Source organism: Dermacentor silvarum, chromosome 1 (assembly GCF_013339745.2).
Source record: "Dermacentor silvarum isolate Dsil-2018 chromosome 1, BIME_Dsil_1.4, whole genome shotgun sequence".
In the NCBI taxonomy this organism is placed as follows: Eukaryota; Metazoa; Arthropoda; class Arachnida; order Ixodida; family Ixodidae; genus Dermacentor; species Dermacentor silvarum.
In genome coordinates, this window is record NC_051154.1 from 174,351,366 (window position 1) to 174,376,897 (window position 25,532).

Consider the following 25,532-nt stretch of genomic DNA (forward strand, 5'->3'; position numbering starts at 1 on the left):
CCCGGAGTGTCCGCAACGTTTAGCACGTGTTCTACCGTTATTAATTAACCACTTATACATTTCAGTAAGTTATAAGTAGATCTATCGACAACAATCCCTTTCACAATTCGATGTATGCCTGCCACATTAGTCAGCGCTAGGTCGTGTGTTCAGCACGTTAAGAACCTCGTATGGGCCCGTCGGGTGGTCAAAATTTATTAGGGCTTCGTCTACCTTTTGCTATTTTTAACACGTGCGCACCATTTGAAGAACAAGAAGATATGCAGGATGGGTAGCCGAATTCTGCCTTTCATGGGAACAGTGGATACTTATTGCTCTTGAGAGACATTGGTAAGGTAGCCTGTGACGCCATTTAATAATATGAGTAATGTGAGTTTACTTCTGTTCATCGGATACAAACCGAGGAAGGAGGGGGGGCAAAAGGCGTTACACCGCCTGCCTAAGGCCTCCGCTTCCTCTACAAAGAATTAAAAAAAAAAAAAAAAAAAAAACACGTGGCAGTTGGACAAGCCGCAGCGTGGCCTTCAGCTGCGTTAGCAAAAATGGTAGTGAATTCTGAAACACCTATGATTCCAAATAAACAAAAGTATAGTTATCGATGAACAAACACAGAACGGGAAAACAAGCGTATATATTGTCAAAGAAAAATCAGTAGACAAAATAAAAAGTATGCACGATCAGAAGGAAAGAAAATTACAGCACTTTTACAGGTACAATAACGCACCTGGAAAAAATTTAGCATATGATCGTGGCAGTAATAAGCCACATGTAGTAAGCACAGTAAAGCAGAAATGACTAGTGGAGAAGATTGTAGGAATATCTGAAGTAGTGGTATAAGCATCCCGGAAAGAATGAGTCCACAGTAACACGGGGAAAAAAATTCACTCGAAAACCGAGAATTTAACAATCTATAATTTTAAGTAGAATGTCACGTAAGCATTTCCTAAATTTCTGGGGAGTGTATCTTTATTTTGCGAGTTCAGGTTTATCTGGATGGAGATTTATTACCTGAGGTATTTTAAATGTAAGCTTTTGGATATCATAATTTGCCTTGGGTCTGTTTGGTTTATAGTAGGTGTATGTAAAGGGGTAAGCGGTGTGTGGCAACCAAATATTTACGCTCAAATGGTCTTTCGTCTTTGCTAAAAAAGGAATAGTATATGAAGAGCTATTTTCTTTTGATATGCCTGATCAACATCCCACAACCGATACTTTTTTTTTAATACAAAGCTGGAACTTTTACTTATAGGTAAGTTTTCTATTGCCTGGACAGCGCGTTTCTTCAGGTTCATAATGATACAACGGTTAGTAGCACGTACGTTCCCGAAGGTAAAATGAGAGTAAACAGGGAATAATAAATCTGCATTTTAATTGTGGATGACATGGAAGTTCTGAGCCGTTTTAATACACCAACGCAGCGTGATATTTTTGTTGCGTATGTATATCTAGTGTGCTTTCTCATGATCAGGGTCCCCTCTGAGCTTACCACTTTCGTAGAAAAGTGTACGATCATTGCATTCTACCGGTGCTAACATATGGGGCAGAAACTTGGAGGTTAATACAGAAGCTCGAGAACAAGTTAAGGACCGCACAAAGAGCGATGGAACGAAAACATTTTGTAGCGGCTTTTTTTGCAGTGCCCGCTCTGCGTTTGCTCCACTCAGCCATTAATAAACAGGAAGCGAACAGGAAGAGGCCTTCGTCCTGCAGTGGACATAAATATAGGCTGATGATGATGATCTAGTGTGCTTTGACCGCAGCACATTCATCAAATGCCACACCTAGGAATTTCAGTGGCTGTTCTCGAACCAAGATGGTGTTCTGAAATGTAAGATTGAAGCTGTTTTCGACAGTCTTGTTCTTGGCACGTAATATCACATATATTGTCTTCACACCTTTCAGCTGAAGCCTACTAAATTTTAGCCGCAGTGCAACCTCATTTTGCCATTCATTAGCTGTATTTTGTATTATGGACAAGCTAGCTCCCTTATAGTCCTTTCAGGCAGGTCGTTTTCATTTTCGAGCGCAGCGGGATGGCAAGCTTTCGTATTATTTTTTGGCCATGTAAAGAATTCAAATTGTTTTGTAATATTTTCTGTTGGGGACTGACTGGCTTCGGTCGTTTTCTATTATGCAATTATACCCTAAAATATTATGTATTTGAATTGACATGATATTGCAGTCAAGCTTTATAGGTTAAAAACAAGCTTACGTAAAAACTGGCGGCAATTTCACCGTATATATATATACAACATAGTCCCGTGAGCAGGCCCCTGCCGTGGCTATAGATAGTTACTTGTCATCCGCTGTTCATCCCGATGCTACCACTTTGTCGTAGCTGACGTTGGACTCCCACGTTGCCTCTTAATCCCGTTTCACATGGATCTACGGCAGCTGCGTTTTTCGCACACTCGTTAAGCATTCTGACTGGCGATGACGTATGAGCGAGCCGCCTCCTATTGGTCGTCTGTTTCCACCGCTACAGTGGCTACTACCGCATCTGCGTTTTTCGCAGAGAAGTTCAGCACGCCGAACATTGAAAAAACGCACGCACGAAGGGTCCGGCGGCCTATTTTCCGCAGCTGCGAATTCGCACGTGCGAATTCGCAGACAAAATCGCACCATGTGAAACAGGTTTTACTCCGCAAGGACAACGACGCCTGCAGCGAGTTCTATAAACCGGGGTACGGTACCTTCCCTGGTGGAATTCTGCTTCCTGGCGCAGACGTCCGGATGCGGTGACGGCAGGGCTGGCGGCATTTGTGTCACCGAGGTCTTTCAGATGCCCCCGAGGACCCTAAACCTCTCTGGCTTCCATTGGGTGTAGTTTCGCCCCACGAGGAGCGTCTCGCCACTTGCTGAGGTGAGCGAGTGGCGGGCACATTTTATAGTTGGTCTCTACCTCCAAACGATCTCCGAAGTTCGTCTCAACCTCCGAACACTTTGCGTGCATTGTACTGTCTTTGTTTCTCGTGCGCTAGTCGGCTAGGCTAATATGGAATACCGACACGCCCAAACTTAGTCTCGCCGAACAACGACAGGTGCATTTCATGAGACCGCAAAGTCGGGGAAAAGTGGTGGCTTTGCACTGTCGACGGCTCACGGTTTAGTCTCGTCTTTCGCGGAGTGAGCCTTGTACTTAGATGTAATGACGCCGGCCTCGTTTGTTCGCGGCTCAGGAGACGAGTCCACGCATGGAAATGACGAATAGCCTATTTTAAGCGTGTTGTTAACACGTACCTCACGAGCTCTCGTTAGTTGCTGGTATCTGTCCTTGAGATCAGCGCTGCGTGATAACAAGCCATCGAGTCTTTAAATTGCGACTCCGGCGTTCCTATTGCAAGACATCCCGCGAGGTGTTTTCTTCGTGCCTCGCGTTTTAACCAGCCGCTTTGTTCCGTCGTGAGCTTTGAATGAAAGCAGCGTTGCATTGTCGTCACATTTCTCGTCCCTTACGATGCCCTTTTTTTTTAAGTGCTTTGATTGGGGCACAGCACTAACTTGGCGCCACGTTGACACGAGTAACTTCTGAGCGGCATATTGAACGGTGATATATTTATGTACATGCGATGTTGCTGAAGACGTGATTTGTTTGAAAAAGAAAGAAAAAAGATTGGAGGACGCTTAAGCTTCGCCTTTAAGAGTAGAACGCGATACCGTTATCGGGACCCGTTCGCATCGCATCGTTCGCATACGGCAAGTAGGCTTCATTCACTGCAACACTGAACGTGGGAAAGCCAGCTTACAAAGACCAAGCTTACACCGATCCCCTTGAAGTCGGCTTCACTTTTAAACTGAAATGCATTGCTGGAAAGACATTTTTCCAGGGGCAATATAAGTGGTATTATATTAAAATGTGAAGGCCCTAGCACCTTTTTTATTATTTTATTAATTGTTTGCTATTGCCCCGACGCGCGCAGGCCTGGTAGAAATGCTGGAAAGGGGGTTTGTGTTTGAGTTCCTTCGTAGCAGAATTGGGTTTTCTCATACATTCAAATTACAATCCGACGCCGATTGGTAAACAATCCGACGGTGAAACCGACGCAGAATGGTAAAGTCGTACTTTACCATTTTTCTGACGGAATTCACTGTGAGAAATTCAATTTTTGTTCACCAAAACCTTGCACTACGTGGTTCACCAAAACCTTGCACCACGTGAAGGGCCTGCGCGCTCGATGTGGTTGGATGATTTTCTCCGCCACCCACGATCACACGCCGGTTGCCAACGCCGGATTTTCTGCGACACGGGGCCCTAAACGCTATCGCGTTAAAATACTTCACGCAAGGCCTATATACGTATATACCGTCTCCCCGCGAGGGGAAAAAAATTACTTCATCTCCCGCTAAAAGGAATCATGTATGGATGCGAAGCAGCGAGGAGATGGTTAGCTTGAGTGGGAGATGCATGGTTTCGCGGCAGCGGCCCGAGCGCTAATCGCGGCGCTGCACAGGAGAGAGGATGAGGCGCGCGCGCTCCGTCATTTTCATACCGCGGAACTACCGTGGTGGCCCTAGCGGAGTATGCAGCTGTCGCACCACCTGTCGTGCGCGCCGCCCTGGATTCCTAGAGGAGAGAAAGGGGGAGAGCGTAGGAGAGGAGAGAGAGGGGGAGGGGGCGCGCATGCGCTGTGGGGGTGTGGGACGCGAGCGCCTCTCCGTACAGTAGAGGAAACCTAGAGGAGAGCAAGGGGGGGAGCGTAGGAGATGAGAGAGAGGGGGAGGGTACGCGCATACGCTGTGGGGTTGTGGGACGCCGCGAGACGCAGGACGGACAAAGCCCCCGCCATAAACTGCTTCGCATCTAAAATGCATGCTTTGCAGAAGAAATGTCCTTGTGACAGCCTTTATCCGTGGGCACTCTGCAAAACCTTACTCGATCATCTTGTGTACACACCACATACATGGTATAATTGTGTAACCCTTTGCATCAGCTACATCTATGCATACTGCGTGCACGCAGTATACATAGATGAAACATGTTTCATCGCGATTGCTTAGATCTCTCTCTTCCGGTTGACACAGGTGTGGATTCCAAATCCAAGACGGTGCAACACCGGAAGTTCCGCGGTGCAGTAATCTGGAAACTCTTTGCTAAGGGCTCTTGTTTCTAATGTGCGTTTGCCTAGGCGCTACGGAGGACGACGCGTTTGACGCAGTGCGCGCCTTCTCTCGCACATAACTATATATATGCTTACGTTCTCCTTGCCCTCACACTGCACATTTTCTCATGCACATAGACGTTTTTTATGCTGAGTAATATGCGTCCGCCGTTGCGTTGCGCAATTTACCCTGAAGCTATAACTTCAATTAACTGGTTGCCTTCAGTAAAAGTCAGCTCGAACGCGTAGCCGTATACTTGCGACTGTAGCGTGGTGTTGACTTCGTGTAACAAACATTTTAGTAAAATCAAAAAGTCCCTGTCGCCATTTTAGTCTATCATTTCGTCTTAACAAGAGAGCACTGCAGTTGATTCGCACTCGGTGGCCAATGTCATTACACAAGCCCCGCCCACGTTCCTAAGCGCGAGCGCGAAACTTCCAACATCGGGATATGTTTCGCAAGTTGGCGCAAGTTCTACACTATATAGTCCTTTTTTCTTTATGCCTAAATTCCTGGCAGTCTTTAGGATTAAATTCCTTCGAAATATGTTGGGAAGTCTTCGGTTGATTAAAAATTCCTCTTCAGTTCTTTAGAATATAGTTCTTAAATACCAGCGTGACTGGACGCTTGTGTTGCTTCATTTGCTCCTAGAAAAGCGCTTTAGTGAAGCTGTATACCATGAGAAGGCGCGAACTGTGGCTGTTAATGCTCGTCGCGTATAAACCACACGCAACGGCTTCCAAAGTTGGTATGAGCCGTGAAATGCGAGCCCGCGGTAGTGGTTCGGGACTTTAGAATTCGCCGCCCCGGCACACCTTCCTATTTCACAAAGCGCGCGCTAAAATGCCCGAGCCCTGATGATGATGATGATGTATAGTGTTTAATGGCGCAAGGGCCAGGTATGGCCAAAGAGCGCCATGCCAGTGTTAGTAGGTTTGCAGTGGAGCAATGGGTTTGACGACGTAGATGAGACGTGGCTGTAAAGGGGCCTAAAAATAATCGCTGTAAGGTGCATAAAATATACAAGTACTAAAATCAGGCAGTGACCAATGAGTACCGCAGCCGTGGCCTCGTGGAAGAGCGCCCGCCTCGGCTGCGGGACATGTAGAATGCATTGCGAAGGAATGATACGATTTGAAGATATGACAGATCCAAGAATTGGCCAGAAGCACGAGTGCCTAAACAGAGCCCTTGAAACACAAGGGCCTGGAGGCATGTGCTATAATAAACTATCACTGCTACATCCTCTGCAGAGAGGGTATACGCTAAGAACTTATTGGGCTAATAACGTGTAGCACATCATTCAAAAATGCCCGAGCCCTGCGCCGGCTACTTTGATCTCTTATCGTTTTAGAATGCGCACCTGGCGCCCCTTCCCTAAGCCCTGCATGCGACATCCGACCGCAGATGCGAGTCCCTTGGCGCATATTCAGCGACGTTGGTTGTTTACTGTTTTAAAAAAAGATGGTGCACAGAGAGCGGGTTTGTGTTATACGGTGCAACGTTTTCCGGTCAGTGCAGTAAGTGCGCACCTCTACCGCAGGAAATGTGTGTGCTGAAAATGACGCTGTGCGGATGCCAAAAATGGCTAAAAGGGACATGGCTGTTAGTCCTTTGGAGGACTAAGTAGGCTGCCACAAATTTTAAGCCATTTTTGCACTATAACTGCAGGAGTAACTATAGCGATGTATAACCATATTTGTTTTTCTATGGTCTTACTTTTACTCTCCAGCAGTTCGACCTCAGCAGTTTAACAGCTGGCCCGCTTCGAATACACCAATCCTTTTTGGACAAATGGTAAAAAAGAGAAATCGGCCGAGTTTTTCGTTCGCATCATGAAACAGCGAAGGTCACAACGGAACAAGTTTGCAGATATGAACGCCATACTGAAGGAGACATCAAATACAAACGTACATACGACATGGACAACCAGGTAGAGACACACACGCTGCCTAAAACATCCAAGTACATCGCGCTACCGACAACGAAAGACCGGGGAACAGGCTTAATAACCATGGTGCTCTGATCTACAGAGAAGGGCTGGTGTGCGTGTATATTTACGCGTATACTTCTAGTCAACTCATAGGTATACCCCTGCTGCACACATACCTGTTCATCATCATCATCATCAACCTATATTTATGTCCACTGCAGGACGAAGGCCCTACGATCTCCAATTACCTGTCTTGCGCTAGCTGATTTCAACTTGCGCCTGCGAATTTCCTAACTTAATCACCCCACCTAGTTTTCTGCCGTCCTCGACTGCGCTTCCCTTCTCTTGGTATCCATTCTGTAACTCTAATGGTCCACCGCTTATCCATCCTACGCATTACATGGCCTGCCCAGCTCCATTTCTTCCGCTTAATGTCAACTAAACTATCGGCTATCCCCGTTTGCTCTCTGATCCACACCGCTCTCTTCCTGTGTCTTAACGTTAGGCCTAACATTTTTCGTTCCATTGCTCTTTGTGCGGTCCTTAACTTGTTCTCGAGATTCTTTAAGTTTCTGCCCCATATGTTAGCGCCGGTAGAATGCAATTATTGTACAATTTTCTTTTCAACGACAGCGGTAAGCTCCCAGTCAGGATTTGGCAATGCCTGCCGTATGCACTCCAACCAAATTTTATTGTTCTGTAAATTTCCTTCTGATGATCGGGGTCCCCTGTGAGTAATTGGCATAGATAAACGTACTCCTTTACCGACTCTAGAGGCTGGCTGGCGATCCTGAATTCTTGTTCTCTTGCAAGGCTATGAATATTACCTTTGTCTTCTGCATATTAATATTCAACCTCACTTTTACACTCTCTCTGTTAAGGTCATCAATCATTTGTGGCAATTCTTCCCCATTGTTGCTGAATAGGCCAATTTCATCTGCAAACCGAAGGTTGCTGAGATATTCGCCGTTGATCCTCACTCCTAAGCCTTGCCAGTCTAAGAGCTTGAATACTTCTAAGCATGCATTGGAGAGATTGTGTCTCTTTGCCTGACCCCTTTCTTGATAGATAACTTTCTACTTTTCTTGTGGAGAACGAAGGTAGCTGTGGAATCGTTGTAGATATTTGCCAAGATATCTACGTATGCCTCCTGTACTCCTTGATTACGCAATGCCTTTGTGACTGCTGGTATCTCTACTGAATCAAATGCCTTTTCATAATCTGTGAAAGCTATATAGAGAGGTTGATTGTACTCCGCAGATTTCTCGATTAGCTGATTGATGACATGTATATGATCCATCGTAGAATATCCTTTCCTGAAGCCAGCCTGTTCTCTTGGTTGACTGAAGTGAAGTGTTGTCCTGATTCGATTGGAAATTATATTGGTCAATATTTTATACAATACTGAAAACAAGCTAATTGGTCTATAATTCTTCAATTTTTTAACGTCTCCCTTCTTATGGATGAGTATAATGTTGGCGTTCTTCCAGCTTTCTGGTACACTTGAAGTCGTGAGGCATTGCGTATAAAGGGCCGCATGCTTTTCAAGCATGATATCTCCTTTTAATATAAAACTAAGTTCAACGCCTTTTCAACGTTCTTTTGTTAACAAATTCCAAATTTTATCAGCTCTCACCCCGTCATATGGGCTGAATGCTGTATTGACGTTGGTGGGCGAGTCCGTGAGTTGGAGCTGCGTACACACAAACCGTAACGGCAAGCTTCCCGCAACGCCGGCCGGGCTTCGGCACGCAGGCTGACGTCGAGTTTTCGTGAGGACGACCATGCCAGCGGCTCTCTGCCGACGGCGTCGTTTAGCCTATTCCAAGCTGTAGAGTATACAGTGCTTCAAACCACAACCTCTGGCAATCCCAAAAGTACTTTTTACAGCGAAGCTGTTAAGCGCTAGGTTCCCGAGGATCGTGTCCAAAAATAACTATCATCATCAGCATTTTGTTGCTCCATGTGCGTGGCGGTTTCCCGCCAGTTGTGCCTTAGCACACGTGTCAAAACGGATGACGTATGACCCATTGTTATACCCCTCGCCACCGCCGATGCCTCTTTCACAAGTGTCGCGATACTCGGCGGCGGCACGTCCCACCAATCGTTGTGCCCCTTTGTCTCCTGACGTAGAGATCGCGCTAGCGCTGTTATCAGCAGTTGCCCTTTGGACTGGCTATAGGACGGACGCTCGTTTAACCACATCTTACAGGATTCTGACGATGCCGTGCAGTATGCCGCGGCTATGAACTTTGTCCCTCATACGCTAGTCTGTGACGATGGGGCGGACTTGGCGCAGCAAGCGCGCTATATACTTGGCCATCGCGTCGGTCGAAAGCAAGACGCCGGCGTCCTTGCTCTTTGACGAACATGGCGAAGATGCTCAATATAGTCAGTAATGATAATATAGAAATTCACTATAACAATATTCACTATAGCAGACCCACCATAGTTATGGCACGTACACACTAGCGGCAAAACGCGCGCGGCGCGCCGCCGGCGGCAAAACGAAGCTGCGGCAGGGCGGCCACACGAGCCGGCGGCGCGCCGCTGCGGCAGTCACGTGACAGCATAGACTCCTCTCCCCTTCACGAACTATCCGTCAGCTCACGCCTGCAGATGATAGTGCGAAACGAGTTTCCGGCTAACACCGAACGCGAGTACGAAACGGGTGGTTGGGCGGGTCCGCATGACACCAGTTTTCCGCGCGCACGTCACGGAAGCGGGCCGCTCTCATTGGTCTCCTTCAACCGCGGCACGCGGCAAACCGCAAAAAATCGGTCCAGGAGCTATCCCTGCCGCGGCAAGAAAAACTTGCTTCGCGGCTGCTTTCGCGGCACGCGTCTTGCCGCTGGCGGCGCGCCGCGCGCGTTTTGCCGCTAGTGTGTACGTGCCATAACAGCTTCGCTGGCTTCCATCTTCACAGTGTTGTGCAAGGGCTCTGATTTTTTTTTTTTTTGTAAGGGGGGTGGGAGGGGGAGTATAGGAGGGGTGGGAGATCGCTTAAAACTTTCGTCATCGTGATTATATGATTTCATACACCGGTTCGTAGCCTATATATATACACCGCTTCGCGGCGTATGGCTGGGAAGCGGTGCACTGCGAGCCGGCTCGCTCATACACCGCTTCCCAGCCATACGCCGCGAAGCGGTGTGTATACACGCTGCGAACCGGTGTATGAAATCATAAAATCACGATGACGAAAGTTTTAAGCGATTTAAGCCGGCTCGCAGTGCACCGGCAGTATCGCGCAGCCCGCGTTCGCGCAGGGTGTTTGTCAGTGGTCGTCGCATGTCGGCAAAGATAATATAGACATCACGTTATCCCAGCAGCAGTTATCTTACGGGGAAAACGAATTTTAGGCGATGTTTCCGTCGCCTGCGCCGGCTATCACTCTACCGACCGGCTTGATGCCGACGGCGTCGGTATAAGCCTATTCCGTTTTCACGCCGAAACCGCTGGTGGCGCTTAGAAAGCAATCGCTGACGATCACAAATCCATCGTAATTGCACGCATTAAAGCGAAAATTTCCGGCCTCTATAGACAGAGAGCCGGGCATGTGCACGGGCGAGCCGTCTCTCTGTGTGTTGGCGGCCGCACGCTGGCACGAGTTGTCTCGAATCGCAGCTCCTTTCGGGCTATAGGTAGCTCCTTTAAAGCGAAGCTTTATATGGCTAGACGAAACGAAAAAGCGTCTGTCCGTCGCCTGTGCTCAGAAAACTATCATCATCAGCTTTGGCTCGAGCGTCGTCGTCTTCTTCCGTAGCTAGCTCGTTGGCGCCCCTCGGGTTGCATGCGCTCGTGCTCGTGCCACTGCTCCCGCGTTCCTCGTCATTGTCGTCCTCCACAGCTGGCAGCGTTGCCGCTCATCATATTCATTCCAGCGTAGAATTTCACTTCTCTTCTGTCGTCGTAATAGGGAGGCCACGTTTACGGGGTATGAGCCATTCATTCTCTTACGTAACGGACAGATTTAATTTTGAAGCAATTTAATTTCGAAGAATCGCAAGCGGCAGACGGCGGACCGCGGGCATACCGTCAGTGACGACTTTCTCACCGTCGCAATCGAACGTGTCTGTAACCTCATTAAGAAACACAAAGACGTAACCAATAATTGAGAAATACTTTTATGAACCGTCGGGATTAACCCACTCATAAACACCGAGGCCGCGCGTTTCGGCTTCGCTGGTTAACCATCTGTATGTGTAGTGCTTGGGTGGTGATTTTTCGTTATTCTGGTCCTCAAGAGAGTTGAGCGTAATCAATGCAATGATATTTAGTCCAAGTTTCCTCGATTTTGGTTTAGAGTTATACTGCCTAGCCGTTAGTTTGTGCTGAGCCACTCGTATACTTACCGTCTCAAGCCGTCTTTGTTGTCCTAATTCGTTCCTAATTTTGCAGTGACAACGATATCGGAGCCAATTTCAGCGGTATTCACCATTTTTGGCTCGCTATCTTTCTTTTATTGAAGTGGCGTCTTACGGATCGTGTCAGCCCTCGCACGACGGATCAGCTTGAACTCGAGATCTCGGCGACAGTGCTGTGCTTGTACGTAAGCACGCGTATAGCACGGTGTTGGCAACATTATATATACATGCGCGACGCGGAGCGGACTTTAATGAAGTCGTATATATAGGGCCCACATTATACGTCCCCGACCCCTTCTCGTGTCACGTTTGTTGGTTTCAAGACGCTAATGACAGCTTTGCTTTCAAAAGAGCTGCCTGACGAACCACGTGGGGGCGCATTTGCATGTAAATGGTAGGCACGCGTCCGTCGACATCAGGACGAGTGTCATTGAAGCAGGTCGCCGGATTCGTCGAGCAGTTATATGCTTTCAGCCGCGGGCGGCATGTGTGCCTGCGAGCGTCGGACCTCCGCTTGCGGGTGTTCGCGAAACCCCGCTGAGCCTGGGCGCAATTATAGAGGCAATTAGGTGCTGCGAAATAGCACGTGTAGCATACGAGCGGGGTCATTTTTTCCGCCCGAGCTACAAAGCTTGTCTGTTTGTGTTAAATGTTCGTAGTGCAGTGTTGACCGCCCTTTAGAAATTTAAAAGCCAACTGTAATTAAATTTCACTCTACTAAATTGGCTCTAAATGGGTAGTAGTAGACCGCGCTTATAACGTCAGTTGCCGGAGTCGCGAATATCCGTACTGTATAAGCAGTAGCGCACTATAACCAAACACTTTTCAAAGGCTGCACACGTGCAAAACATGTATACCAAGCAGCCACTCGTATCCGATAATCGATGTGCGGTCTGGGTATTTGCGTCCGTTTAAATTTACGGGCATTGAAGGGTTAACGCCCGAGGACCCGCAGTGTTCGTGTGAAGCCGATAGAATAACAATCGCCGACATGATTTTTCGGACTTCTTGCGGCATCGCCACTCGGTCGATCCATAAGCAATGTAGAACGGTGACTGCAAACTTCGAAAAAATGGCACCTGCGAACCAATGAAGTGGTTCTCCTTGATTTTCGAGTGCCGTACGGCCGCTGCGAATAGTTTCGTCGACTCTTCACCAAACGCCCGAATGCCGCTCAACTTTGCAATGGTTGCTGTACTCGCGATGAGGCGGCGCCGGTTAAGCCTATAGGCGGTGGGGGTGGATCGAGTGGCATGCCGTCGTGGGAAGCTTGCCCTTGATATCGCTGTATATATGCTGTCTATAACGCATGTTCGTACCTATCAACGATTACATGCAGATCGACGCGATATATAACGCGCACGTGCTGACTGGACGGCAGCGTGCGTGAATCGGAGTTGGGGCTTGCGACTGCGGAGCCAAAGTCGTACGCGCGATATCTGAACTTCACGACGATACGCTTGGCGACGGGCGAGCGCGAAACGCACTCATGCCCTCGACCAATAAAAGACAGCATATATACAGAAGACTTCTGGGAACGAGGTTTCCGAAAATTGTGCCGAAACTATATTGACGATCATTGTTAATTTTGTGCGTCAATGCATAAAGCAACGTTTTGTTATGAACCTAACTGGAACGCCAATGCATTTCTCCGCAAAGTTCGGGAATTATTATCTCGAAACTGGTGACATCCTTAGAAATTATTCCAAGTGGATCCGCCTTGCTCCACGGTTACAATTTGTAAATTGCAATATGGGCCATCAGGTCATTAGTTAAAAACTTAATTAGTGAATTGCGCACTGTAAAGCATGTAAATGTAACGCAAGATTTAAGGAGATCAGCATTCTGGGTAGAAGCAACGAGTTGTTGGCACGAGAAATGCTCGAGGCATATTACATAAAAAGAAAAAAAGATATCTGCATTAGCGATACGTCAGTGGTCTTGCGCGGCGCCGAGTTTGAATTTTTTAGATGCTTTTTAAACTAGCACATGATTCTTATTGACTCATCTGGGTGGGGTGATACGTGGAACCTTGCCGCGCATGTGTTAGCTCAGCTATATATTGCGATGCTTTCTCGGAATAAAGTTAGTTGCGAGTGACGCTCTTTCCTTTCACCTGTAATTTTTCCTTGATGTGTTGCGTCCTATCGTTGTATGAAGAATGTACCAACTAGCCCAACAACAAGTTTTATTAAGGATAGTACTTTTATCGGCAATATGAACTTACAAACATTTGCTTACTATATCTAAATTAACAAGCATGGTGTCAGCGCGCACAGGCAGATATGGACACATCACACTCGATGACCGCGGACACAGAAAAAGAAAATTGCGATATTACCGCTCGCCGGATGTGACGCTTGATCTAAAGCGCGTGGCCCCTCGTCGTGACCTCCGAGATGAGGAGGCGCCCACGGCACACCGAAAGATCTCGGAGGCAGCGCTTGCTGGGGTTACGTCATAGCTACAACCACCAGGCGCACGCGTCGTCTGCTTAGGTATGCTGTTTAAAGGGGCTCTGCAGCGCTTTTTTCAAGCCGCCACATTTAGGACAATTAGGATAATTAGTGTACACAAGCCCAAGCTATCGGTCAGAGAAATTTCGAATTACAAGAAAAAGGAGAGTTACCCTGAACTCGAATTTCCGCCGCTCTAGATGCCATATTTCACTCTCCTACGACATCATAAGGTGGCGCCAATAGCAGCAGGGTATAAGTCGGCGTGCCATGGTTGCCAAGCCTACTCAGCCTGACGGTGTTCCCATGGCCACCGCAATCGGTACTCAGGGGCGGAATCTTATAACGGTTTCGAATGCCAACCGTTCGCTTGCCCTAACGTGATTGGTCAGAATTGTGGTTGCGTCAGCGGCCGTCAGAGACAGCGGGGTGGTACCGCAAATTTTGAGCTCGTCACGCGTCTGTCAATCATTTTCAAAGCGAACCCGTCGTTGGCCATGAGTGGAACCGGCGAAGAAGTAGTCCGCTTTGGGTTCCGTTGCTGTGACTTGGCTGTTTGCTTGCGACCTTGGCCGCGCGCGCGTTGATTATCTCTAACGTACGACTACATACACACGAAAACATGGCGGCGCCCCTCATTCTTTGCCTCGGGTTGCTCTCCCGGACCCGTCAACGACTGGAGGAGCAACACGCGTTTTCAGAGCTGACAGATGAGTAGTTTCGGCGTCATTATCGTCTGTTAAAGGGAACCGTCCGATGACTGTGCGACGACCATCATAGAATAAAGAACCAACTTTCAAGTTTTCCGCACAACTGATGGTGATGTGGCTATTTCCTTTGATTCGAGTGGTTACAATATTCAACGCGTGGGTTAGCTTCTGGCGACGAACAGTTAAACAAATGGTAATATTATATTGCCTCATGTACAATAAAGGAATATGTCAACACGCGACGTTACTTGAAAACTTTCAGGACAATATTTAAATAATAGTTCATATTTATTGAGCAAGAAGAGACATTTCTCGATTAACTCGTCATATGATGACATACACTTCAGAGGTGGCACCCTCTCGTTTATTGGTCGCGTCCTCCCCGTCTTCCACCTCCGGCTCGGGGGTGGCCTATTTGTTGACGTAAGCGGCGAAGCGAACCGGTTCGCATTCGAAACCGTTATAAGATTCCGCCCCAGGTGGTCCGATATCAGAGGCCATGGCGTCACTTTTATGGTTACAACAGCTTCCGCGAGGCGGCTGTTGGCGCGTCAAAGTGCTCGGTATGTTGATGCGTCGTTCCCGTGGTTGCAAGAACTCCGCCCGTGGCTGTGCGATGCCGAAAATGGTTGTAAAAAGTAATGACGTAGTTTTTTATCGCAGTGCTCGCAATATCGTGCGAACGTAAATTGCCGCATCGAGGCGATGTCATTGGTGCAGTTCAACAAGCTTTCCCTGGCGCGTTGTACCCGTTGTCATCCGGCACCTTTCACAGGCAGCGAGCCCCCAAGAACACCGGCTTACACTGGCCGAGATACACTGAGCTGTCCTTTTGGAAATGAAAAAGAGGTTGTTGGGGGGAGACTTTGCCGCGTCTTTCTGCGCTCTCTGAACACTTGACTGCTTGATAAGCAGGGAAAAAGCAAAATAATAATAATAATAATAATAATAATAATAATAATAATAATAATAATAATAATAATAATAATAATGCCTTGACAGTAGTTGTGAGCACAGGGAGAGCAGGACGAAGCAAAGGAAAAGGTGCACACTGAGTATTTCATCCCAGCAATCTTCCCACTCGGCGCTTTCTTCTCCGTGGTCGTGCGGACGAAAACTCCGATGTGGTTCTTATCGGTCAGATTTCTTTACGTTTACCGTAATATTGGAACACAGCGATAACCCGGGTGCTGAATTTCATGGCGATTATTTACCTTCGATTCTATAACGTCTGTCGCAACCGTCGCGTCGAGTGGCCTATCGCGGCGATAATGCGGCGGCGTGGTTCTGCGAGCCAATGACAAAGGGTTAAAGAATGTGTCGGGAAAAGAATCGCTACAAAGTCACAGGCCCGGATCTCGTAACGACCCTTTTCCCGATCCATTCATTTCGCCGGCCCTTCGCCACGATGGCTCCCACGCCGCCGTTATCGATCGGCCACTCCGCGCGACGTATGATGAAAAGGAAATAGAATCGAAGGTGAAGAATCATTACAAATATACGCCTCCACTTTTCTTTTCCTTGCTGCATTTCTGATACGGTAAGCTTGTGCTAAAAGCAGAGTGTTTTACTCAATAACACGTGTTTACTTTTTTTCTTGGCTTTTGCTCAAGTAACTGCCGAGAGTCTGGGCCAAATTCGTAAAGCTTTCCTTTCGTAAATGTTCTTTCCCAATGGCCGGCCGCCTGCGCTAATGTGTCTGACGACTGGCTGGCATAGATTATTACGAAAAGTTTATCAATGCGGGATCTTGATGACCGCAGAACGATCCAGTTTTAGCCTATAGACTGGAAGAGTGCTCCGGAAACCTCTGCCTGCACTTGCCTCACAGTGGCTAAATCTAGCCACTGTATTACGTGTGGTGGATCAGGATGGGTTATCAATAACCTGACCAAGTCAACGCAATACATTTTTACTCGAATTTCGCGCCCATTATACCGTGTCGGGGACGTAATTGTGTGTGCAGTATTTTCGCGAAATAAGGAGTTATCGATGCAAGAGCCTGCAACGACCTTGAGGGTATCCGCTTATTTTTTTTAATGAAGTTTAATCTATGCTAGCCATAAATAGTGCCACAACATATATGACGCCACGTGAAACTTGTGCTGGAACCTCGAGGCGGCGTCCCCATAGTCCTTCGCTTTTACGTCTGCTGCTGGCATGCCAAGCATCCGCACTCGGTGCTCGGCTTTCCGAATATACAGCGTATTGCTAGTATTCCCTTGGTTTTGCATCGCCCTTTTAGTTTTAGAAACGCACAACTGTACGACGACGCGGCTCTCGTGATATTAACTAGCTAGTGCCTGCAATGACAAAGCCAGCGAAGGTTGCCTACAAAGCTTGGAAAGTGCGGCCGTATATATATACATGTATATGCGCAAAGCCTCTATCTCCAAACGTGGACCCGCCGTGGTTGGTGTTGGGCTGCTGAGCACGAGGTCGCGGGATCGAATCCCGACCACGGCAGCCGCATTTCGATGGGGGCGAAATGCAGAAAACACCCGTGTACTTAGATTTAGGTGCACGTTAAAGAACCCCAGGTGGTCCAAATTAATCCGGAGTCTCCCACTACGGCGTGCCTCAAAATCAGATGGTGGTTTTGGCACGTAAAACCCCATAATTTAATAAGTATCACGTAAAACACCATAATTTAATTTAATAATAAGTATCCCCAAACGTGGTGCGCGTAACTGTCAAAAGGCACATGTCATTCGTTTAATTCTGGCGCGTATTTATTTTTACTTATTCTGAAGGCATAAAGCGTTACAGAGAGGAGTGGGAAAACATTGGAAAATTTACATATATATGCATACAGACATGCACACACATGTTATATACGTGTGATATACACACACGTATATCACACATAAAAGTATCACGTATATAATGTATACCATATGTCACACATATAATACATACGCAAAAATTAACTAAAAAATAATGCAAACTGCTCGATCGGGTTAATTAAGGTAATTTCAGATGGCGGTTTTGAAAGCAGCGATGTTGGTTTCGTAAGCGACAGGTGGGGGAAGGCGGTTCCAGTTGACGTTAGCTTTGGGTACGAAAAGAACATGAATACAGATTAGTGCGACTGTTTGGCACGCCTACTCTATGTTGGTCGTTGCGTGGGGAAATGCATGATGGCTGAAGGAATGTGAAAGCGCTGGTGACAGGGTTGCAGTGACTATTTTATTGCGATGCCAATCACATGGACACTTTAGGCGTCGCCGTGATGTTCCGTATCAAGTCCAAGTGCAAAAAGATCGCTGCCGCGCGTCGGATGCTCTAGGTGCGAGGGTGAGCCGGAAAAAGATGGTCGACTTGGTCCGGCGGCGTTAGCGTGCGCGCCAACTTTTCGCGCGCGTAAGGTGAGAACGGGGAGTTAGGAGTACAGGGGGGTAGCACGTGTCACTAAAGCTTTACGTGTCACCGCTTCTACTCCGGCCGCGGCCGCGCGCGTCCTATCTTGCAGGTTATCTGCGGTGGGTTCGAAGGCTAGCCGACCCGAGATAGCTGATGGCTTCGTGTGCTCTGTGTCCTCGCGCGCCTAGTTCGCCTTGAAACGAGAGGGTAATTCGCTCGCCGCTGCTGTCGCTCATCACGCCAGCTTTCCGACAGCGAGTGGCCGCGGTCAGCAAGTGAGATGTGTTCGTGTTTGCCTGTGCGCGCACGACACCGTGCTTGTTAAATTAGTACGCGAATGTTTACAGTAGTTTATACAGCCTATAAACCTATGCGTATAGCTGGCTAATACTTTTATATCGCAGTGAATGCTTCGCCTTTCGAGCGAAACTTCCTTTTTGTGAAACAGGCAAAGGCGTGAGGCATGTGGACGTAATGAAATATTTCATTTCGGTGACCCTGCGGGAATGCTTCGTAAGAGTGAAACGTGCTGAGCGATTTCGAATGGCTTCAATGCTAAAAATGATGGAGTGGGCGGGTCCCAATACTGATTAAGCATATTCTAGTTTTGGTCAAAGTAAAGTTTTGTACAACAACATTATATTAAGCTAAGAATGTGAGAAGTTCCCATTTTAAGGTAGCTTAATGCGTGATTAGCTTGGCTTATGTACTTAATGTGCATTTGCCAATAAAGGTTTTCGGATATGTGTGCGCCAAAGTATTTGTAAGAAGTTATTTTTACTAGTTGAACGACGTTAATAGAGTAAACACGTGGTACAATATGACAGTGCGATGGGCTTTTCTCCTTAGTTTGCATTTGTTAGTATTTAGTTTCATGAAGCGGTGGTCACACAAAGAGATGGGATTGACGAGCGGGATGGTCCATTTAGCTGTTAAACTTCACGATTTATGACAACAGTAATCAGCGAATAGTCTTCTTCAAGAAGATATCTTATCGGGTAAATAATTAATGTAAATTAGAAAAAGCAGAGGGCCTAACACTGAACCCTCGAAGCACATAATCTTGTGTGAGTTTGTACGACTTCATGATGTATAGCTGCACAGCGCGAAAAAAACGTGACACAGGTAAAGAATAAACTTAGAGGACGCTTAAGCTTCGCCTTTAAGAGTGGAACGCAGTAGCATTCAAAGATCCCTGACTGACACGCTTCCCGGCAACTGCAGCTTATGTAACCGTTAATGTTTACCGGATAACGCTTGCGGCGAACGCTACGCACGAAGGCGAGCTTTCTGGTAGAAACGTGGCCTATTTCGTGGGCCGATCCCGGAGGTAGTGTACAGCCGCGCCAAACAATATTACACTATTTTCAGGTTTCTGTTATTGTTCCGCACTTTTAATATTTCAGTCTGAGAAGATTTAACATAAAAGGCATGCGCTGTCGGTGTTATGTTTCATGACATTTGTTTGTGGGCTATCATTCTCAAAATTCCGAGGAATAACTTTGTCAAGAATGTAAGACATTAAGGTATACGAGCAACTTTAGTGATAGAACGGTGCGGCCATATAACCCGCAGATGCCACCTGTCATATAGCAAAGCGCGGCATATACGTATACCTAAGTAATACGGGAATTCTAGCTCACGGACGACTCCGCCGACGCAGACACCGGATTTTCTGCGACACGGAGCCCTTAACGCTGTCGCGTTAAAAGATACAACAAGCCGTTGAATTCTAGCTGAAATTTGTTACTCGGAAAACGAAAATGAAGACATCAATGGACAGCGCGCACACACACGCGGACGATAGGGTGCAAGGGGAACGACAACGGATTTTTTCGTCAGATTAGCTTCACTCTTGAGCAAAGTCTGCGACGGTCGGCGAACGCACGTGTCGCCATTTCTCTGAATTAGGATGCTTCCACAATCTCTGGCGTTAGTTTATCAGCGTGCTTACATACAACCGAGGCGTCAGACATCCGCATTTCACGGCCGTGTAACGCAAGGTGAGAACAGGCGGTCCCCTTGAGCGAGATGTGACGCCTTTCGCAGACGAAAGGGATACCACCACACATCTGCAGGGACCAAAATGAATTTCATGTTTGAACTTTGTGGGACGCCTGTTGTTACCGTACTGATAGTGGAGTTTTTGTCATTTGTAGTTACAAATTGCATGCTGTTACGTGGGAAACATTTCCATTTTACAACATAAGGACCCAGATTAAGAATGCTTAGTTTTAGAAGTAAGCTGTGACAAATAGAATCAGATGCCTTCGCGAAATCAACAAAAATGCAATCTATGAAATATGAACGATCAGTAGCTCAGTATAAGTCATATGTAAAAAAATATGTGAGCTACGTTTCGCAAGATTTTTTTTTTTTTTTCCCCGAGGCTATGTTGCAAGTTTCTGCCGTAGAATCTATCACCTGTTGTACTTCGATTTCTGTCATGCTGCAGAGGAGAGTGCACGGCTGTACAACTTCCGTTTTGAAAGGGCCGAGTGTATACAACCCGCTTCTGTGGGACGCGGCACCGTCTTTGCTCGTCGCAGTTTCCCTAACGACCGAGGAAAGCTGCGGGAGTTGATACGTTCAGTGCAGCGTTTCGGCAGTTTCCCCTGCGAAAAGAAACGTTAATGCGTGGTTGTTTGTCGTTAACGTGTCCTGTTATCGCGCCTCCTTGAGAATGCTCGGACACCCTTCTCAACAGCTGAGCGCCACTTTCGCGAATATTATGGCGCGTAGCCGTTATATCAGTGATTCGATATGGGTTGTACATATATACACAGATGTTCTGCGAACAAAGCTATATACAGAAATTAAGAGAAAGTGAGAACAGCTCTCGGTTTATTTCACTTGTGATCGCGTGGTGTCCGCCGATTGATAAGCAAGAATGCGGCAAGGAGAATAAATGAGTAAATAAATGAAAAAACGAATGAATGCCCCGGCGTAAGGGCGAACGCGTCCCTGACGTCTTGTTCCTCGGTGCAGCGCAGAATGCACGTCGTCTGCGTTTCGTTTCACTTGGAGTCTGGGATGTGTTCGAGCAGTTTCCTTCGGTCTCTCGCTCGGTGCCGCGGGCTCTGTTCTTCATCCGTGCATGTTCATCGATGTGCATAGAAAAGTGTGGGAGAACGCTCCGCAACAGATAAGAGCGCGTGCGCGGGCATCCTCTGCGCGTCCTCTGACGCCGCGGATTGTTAAATAGGTTTGCGCGATAAGCCTTGTTCTTATTTTCCGAGTTCTAGCGTTCTGGGGATATACATATAGTTTTGCGTACGCAAAGCCTCCAGACGGGTCCGCGCGCGGCGCAGTGTCCCGCACGTTTCATTTGGCCGTGAAAAAGTAACAAATAAATAAAATAAAGCTTAATTTGCGCGTATGTGTTCGGGTTTTTTACTTTCTAATTGTTCTTTTGTGGAACTTGTAATTTTAAACTTCAATGATGACGCTTGGTGATCGGTTTCGGAAAGCGCGAGCGGTTTCAGTTATTAAATAACTCGATTGCCGAAGTGAGCTGCTGGGCGTCGCGTAGAAACTGCGAATTGCTGGCCCGACTGCTGCCAAGTTGAATTGTGACCCGTAGTAACTAACGAAGCCAATTCAGACAATGGAGCCAGTCTTCTTCTTCTTTCTGGGGTTTTACGTGCCAAAACCAGTTCTGATTATGAGGCACGACGTAGTGGAGGGCTCCGGATTAATTTTGACCGCCTGGGGTTCTTTAATGTGCACTACAAGGCAAGCACACGGGCGTTCTTGCATTTCGCCTCCATCGAAATAATGGAGCCAGTCCTCGGCTATATTGTTTGTTGAGCTGGCATTGTAGGCACATGGCATTGAGCTTGTGCAGGACTCCGGCGCGTGCATAGGCAGCCCTGGCAATCGCTCGTGTGACCGCGGTTGCTGGGCTCTGGCTGTTTGAAGCTCGATGCCGACAATATTACGCAGTGGTGCCTCGTTATTAAATATGATCCTTGCTGTTATCGACTACTTGAATTACGGCCTACTTTTGCGGGGCCAAACTTTTCCAGTGCATCTGCATGCTCCCCGCTAATATGGAAATTTGGCTGACAGCACAATGGACAGGGAGGTAGTGAAGTGAGCAAAGCCCATCGACTCCCCTGTAAGTCTCGTTAAAATTGACGACGCTGGCGTGAAGGGTACTCCGACTACCTTTAGCATACATTCGTCATCATCATGTTTATATCGATTGCAGGACTCGCGTTCTACAACTGCGCTATACTCATTCCAACACGTCACTCATTTTTCATAGCCCATTTCATCATTACCAGAGTCCTTTATGTTGGTGCCGAACAGCTTTCCTTTATAACATTTGAGCTGTCGGCTAGGTGGCGGCAAACTCTCTTCGCTGGCCGGCTCATCTGGAGCAGCAGCTGGGATTGCGACGCCGCTTCATATGCTTCTCGAACGCGCCTGCTCACCGGCCACCGTTTTACGTTTTCTTGATGGTAGAATATCAGCCTTGCGACAGACTTATACAGTGGATCACCATCAGTTCATCACGGTGTTCCTGATTCCCGTAGCAGCTCGCTCGTTACGGCTATTGAAAAAAAAAAAAAAAAAGTGAGAATGCAACTGTGGTTATCTTATACCTTTTTGTGTCGGGTTTTGAAATTTTGCCTGCGCTTAAGTGTAGGTTGGACAGTGCGTGGGCGCCTTGGCGCTGGGCTCGCGAAGAGGGGGAGTGTTGGAGTTGCACGTGCGAGGCCACCTGCGGGGGCTGTGCGCATTGACGCCCGTTGTTTTTCCGCAGCAACGAGTTTGCGCGGGTGGTGGCGGAGGAGTACCTGCGCTTCTTCGACTTCACTGGGCGGCCCCTGGACGCGGCGCTTCGAATGTTCCTGCATCGGTTCTGCCTCATCGGCGAAACTCAGGAGCGCGAGCGTGTCCTGGTCCACTTCTCCAAGCGCTACCTCGATTGCAACCCTGGCGCCTTCAAGTCTCAAGGTACGCCGCCCTCCTCCCTAAATTGCACGAAGCTATGGTGGAAGACCGGACGTACAGTGGTGAGCACTGCTAGGGTGAACACCTCATTAGTATTCAAGTTGGTATAACTTCAACATACCTTCTACTTCAGGGGGGAAATCTGCCGAATACGACGCCTAATTATGATGTTGATAAAACAAATAATAGTTTTCTTTATTTTGTGCTGAACATCAACTGCTATAGGCTCGTGAATACTAATGAGGTGTTCACCCTAACAGTGCTCACCACTGTACGTGCCTCGGCGCAGGCAACCAAAACCGGGGTTCTTGGTTTAAGCCGCTCCGCCATAGCCGGCCACGCCCGCTTTCGAACGCGGTCGTGGACTGTATATATATCCACTAGAGCTCGCGCGTGCGGCCAATAGACGGCCGTGTTCCAGCAAAGGCATTTGCAGACTAAAATGGTTCCCACATTGGTGCATCGCGCTTAATGTAAAGGAAGGGATATATATTTCTCTATACCTTTGTGTCGACATATTTTATTTTTAGCCTATGACAGGTTAGTTTGTCCGAAGTGTCGTTTTATGATAGTCTCAATAGCGGCCGCTATAGAGCGAACAATTGTCTACCTCTCTAAGGTAAATTGCAGCACGCTTGATGGCAGTGCACGCTGTCACGACGCACGGGATAGCTGTCGCTTCTTATTTTTAATAAATTGCAGGTTTCTCCCACAGCGGCGAGGAGAAAGTACACGAAAAATAGCTTGGTGAACATTTGGTTTTCTTTACTATCTACATCTAGACCTGGTATGGCCTTTTGGTGCTCAAACATATGGGTCAAGAAAACTACTTGAGGGAAATGGCACTACCTTGTGCATAGTGACTGGAAGAGGGCCTATGTATGTAGGCGTAGGTTACCTACATTTTTTATTAATTTTCAAACTATGTTTGCCATAGTTGGTCACTCATTTACCTATAGCAAGATGAATGTTCTTCATATTCCTTCTCTATTCTCTAACCTCTTGCTCCCCTAGCAGTCTGCTTGTAACTGTCGGTAGTCACCACGAAAGTTATGGTTAGCCAACAGGTATAGTTTAGGGTTTTTCACATTGCACCTATGGGAGAACTAACCAAGCAATTCAGCATCGTTTGGGGCATCTAGATGTGCAAGTTAACTGTGTTCGGCTAATTGGGAAAGTACTGTATTTTGACAAAAGAATTTAAGAGCTAAACTTCTCGAAGAACTTCCCTTAGGCGAGTGATTGCCACAACTGCAGCGCGGGTATTGCGCAACATGACATATATGTCTCAAATCTCTGTTGAGTGCGCATCCACAATGTGTTGCATGGGCTTACCGCTTTACATGAAATGTACAGTGCAGATACGAAGGCCGAAGTCCATGGTGACCACAGGATTTTTTCTTTCTTTTTTAACATCTACTTGGAACAGAAAAATACTTCCTGTGTTCTGCATTAATAGCATCTAACTTGACGTACAGTAGATCCCGGATATGTCGAACTCGAAGGGCATCGCGGAATAGTTCGCTATATCGATTATTCTAAATATAAATTACGCATATCTGAAGCTTACTGAAAACTGCGCACGTCTCAGACATGGTATACATGAGATCGCGAAAAACGAAATTTACTTATTTGTTTCTCCAAGGCCGTGTCGAACACAGAATAGTTCACTTACTTTTTGCACACGATTGATGCAAATCACTGCGAGTGACTTTTACATCATTCGTGTAGGGCAACGTTAACCCTAAAAGCCCACGTCACCCGGCCGCAAAACGGGAATGGGTAGCGTGCATCTCTCCTCATGTAGACCGGCCGCGCGTAAACATCCGGCGCCTAGAGTGCCTCAATGCGCACCTCCTCCCCTGCAGTGGCGGGCGAGGAGGACATTGAGGCAACCTATCTTGCAGGGTAATCAGCGGCGGATACAAAGAGCCGAGATGGCGCGTGGCTTCGTGTGCGCTGTGTTCTCGCGCGCCTAGTGTTGGAGGTTGCGTCATCTCAAGTTTCGGATACGCGTTGAAGCTAGATGCAGCACGCAGCGTTCGCTCGCCGCTGCCTCCGCTCCTCATTACGCCAGCGTTCTGGCTAAACTTTGAGTTTTACAGCGATAGCTCTACTAATCCAGCTACAAACCCAGAAAACGCCTGGTTCCGTAAATCTGACCTTCAAGCTCAGCCAAGGTCAAACTGGGACTTCCTGCCACTGCCGGCGGCTGGCGCGTACGCTGCGTGGGCCGGCCATATCTTGAAAGCGATCTGCGATGTGGACGAAGTGCGCGGTCGCGCGGGCCTCTTCTTCAAAGCCATTTGCGATGTTGACTGAGTGCTGCGTATGCGCTGCGCTTTCGACGCTTTGTTCGCGTTGAAGCGAGACGCTGCATGAAGGTCAGTTCGTTCGCTGCTGCTGCCGCGATGAGTAGCGTCTCTGTGTTGTCTTGTGGTGAAATTGTAGATGCGGTAGTTGCTGACGGTGCCGAGCAGCGTCTGTGTCCTTTCCCAAAGCAAGCAAATCCGCGCTATCGCTTGACAAACTTGGTTTAACGGCGTTCAACCACGGCATTGTTTTTTTTTTTTTTTTTTTTTTCAGTATAAAGTAGAACGGGACGCAGCACGGAAGCAAACTAGCCGACCTGCTGCCAGCG

General features: G+C 47.6%; 1 protein-coding gene across 5 annotated transcripts in view; it reads left to right on the forward strand.

Moving 5' to 3' along the window:
* The window catches only part of LOC119436408 (PH and SEC7 domain-containing protein-like), a 297,543-nt gene that overhangs the window by 235,919 nt on the left and 36,092 nt on the right, over positions 1-25,532 (forward strand). For all 5 annotated transcript variants that reach the window (XM_037703249.2, XM_049657507.1, XM_049657503.1 and 2 more), the window contains one exon: positions 22,701-22,894. In XM_037703249.2, coding sequence (XP_037559177.1) covers positions 22,701-22,894 — 194 coding nt within the window. The remainder of the gene's footprint in view (positions 1-22,700; positions 22,895-25,532) is intronic.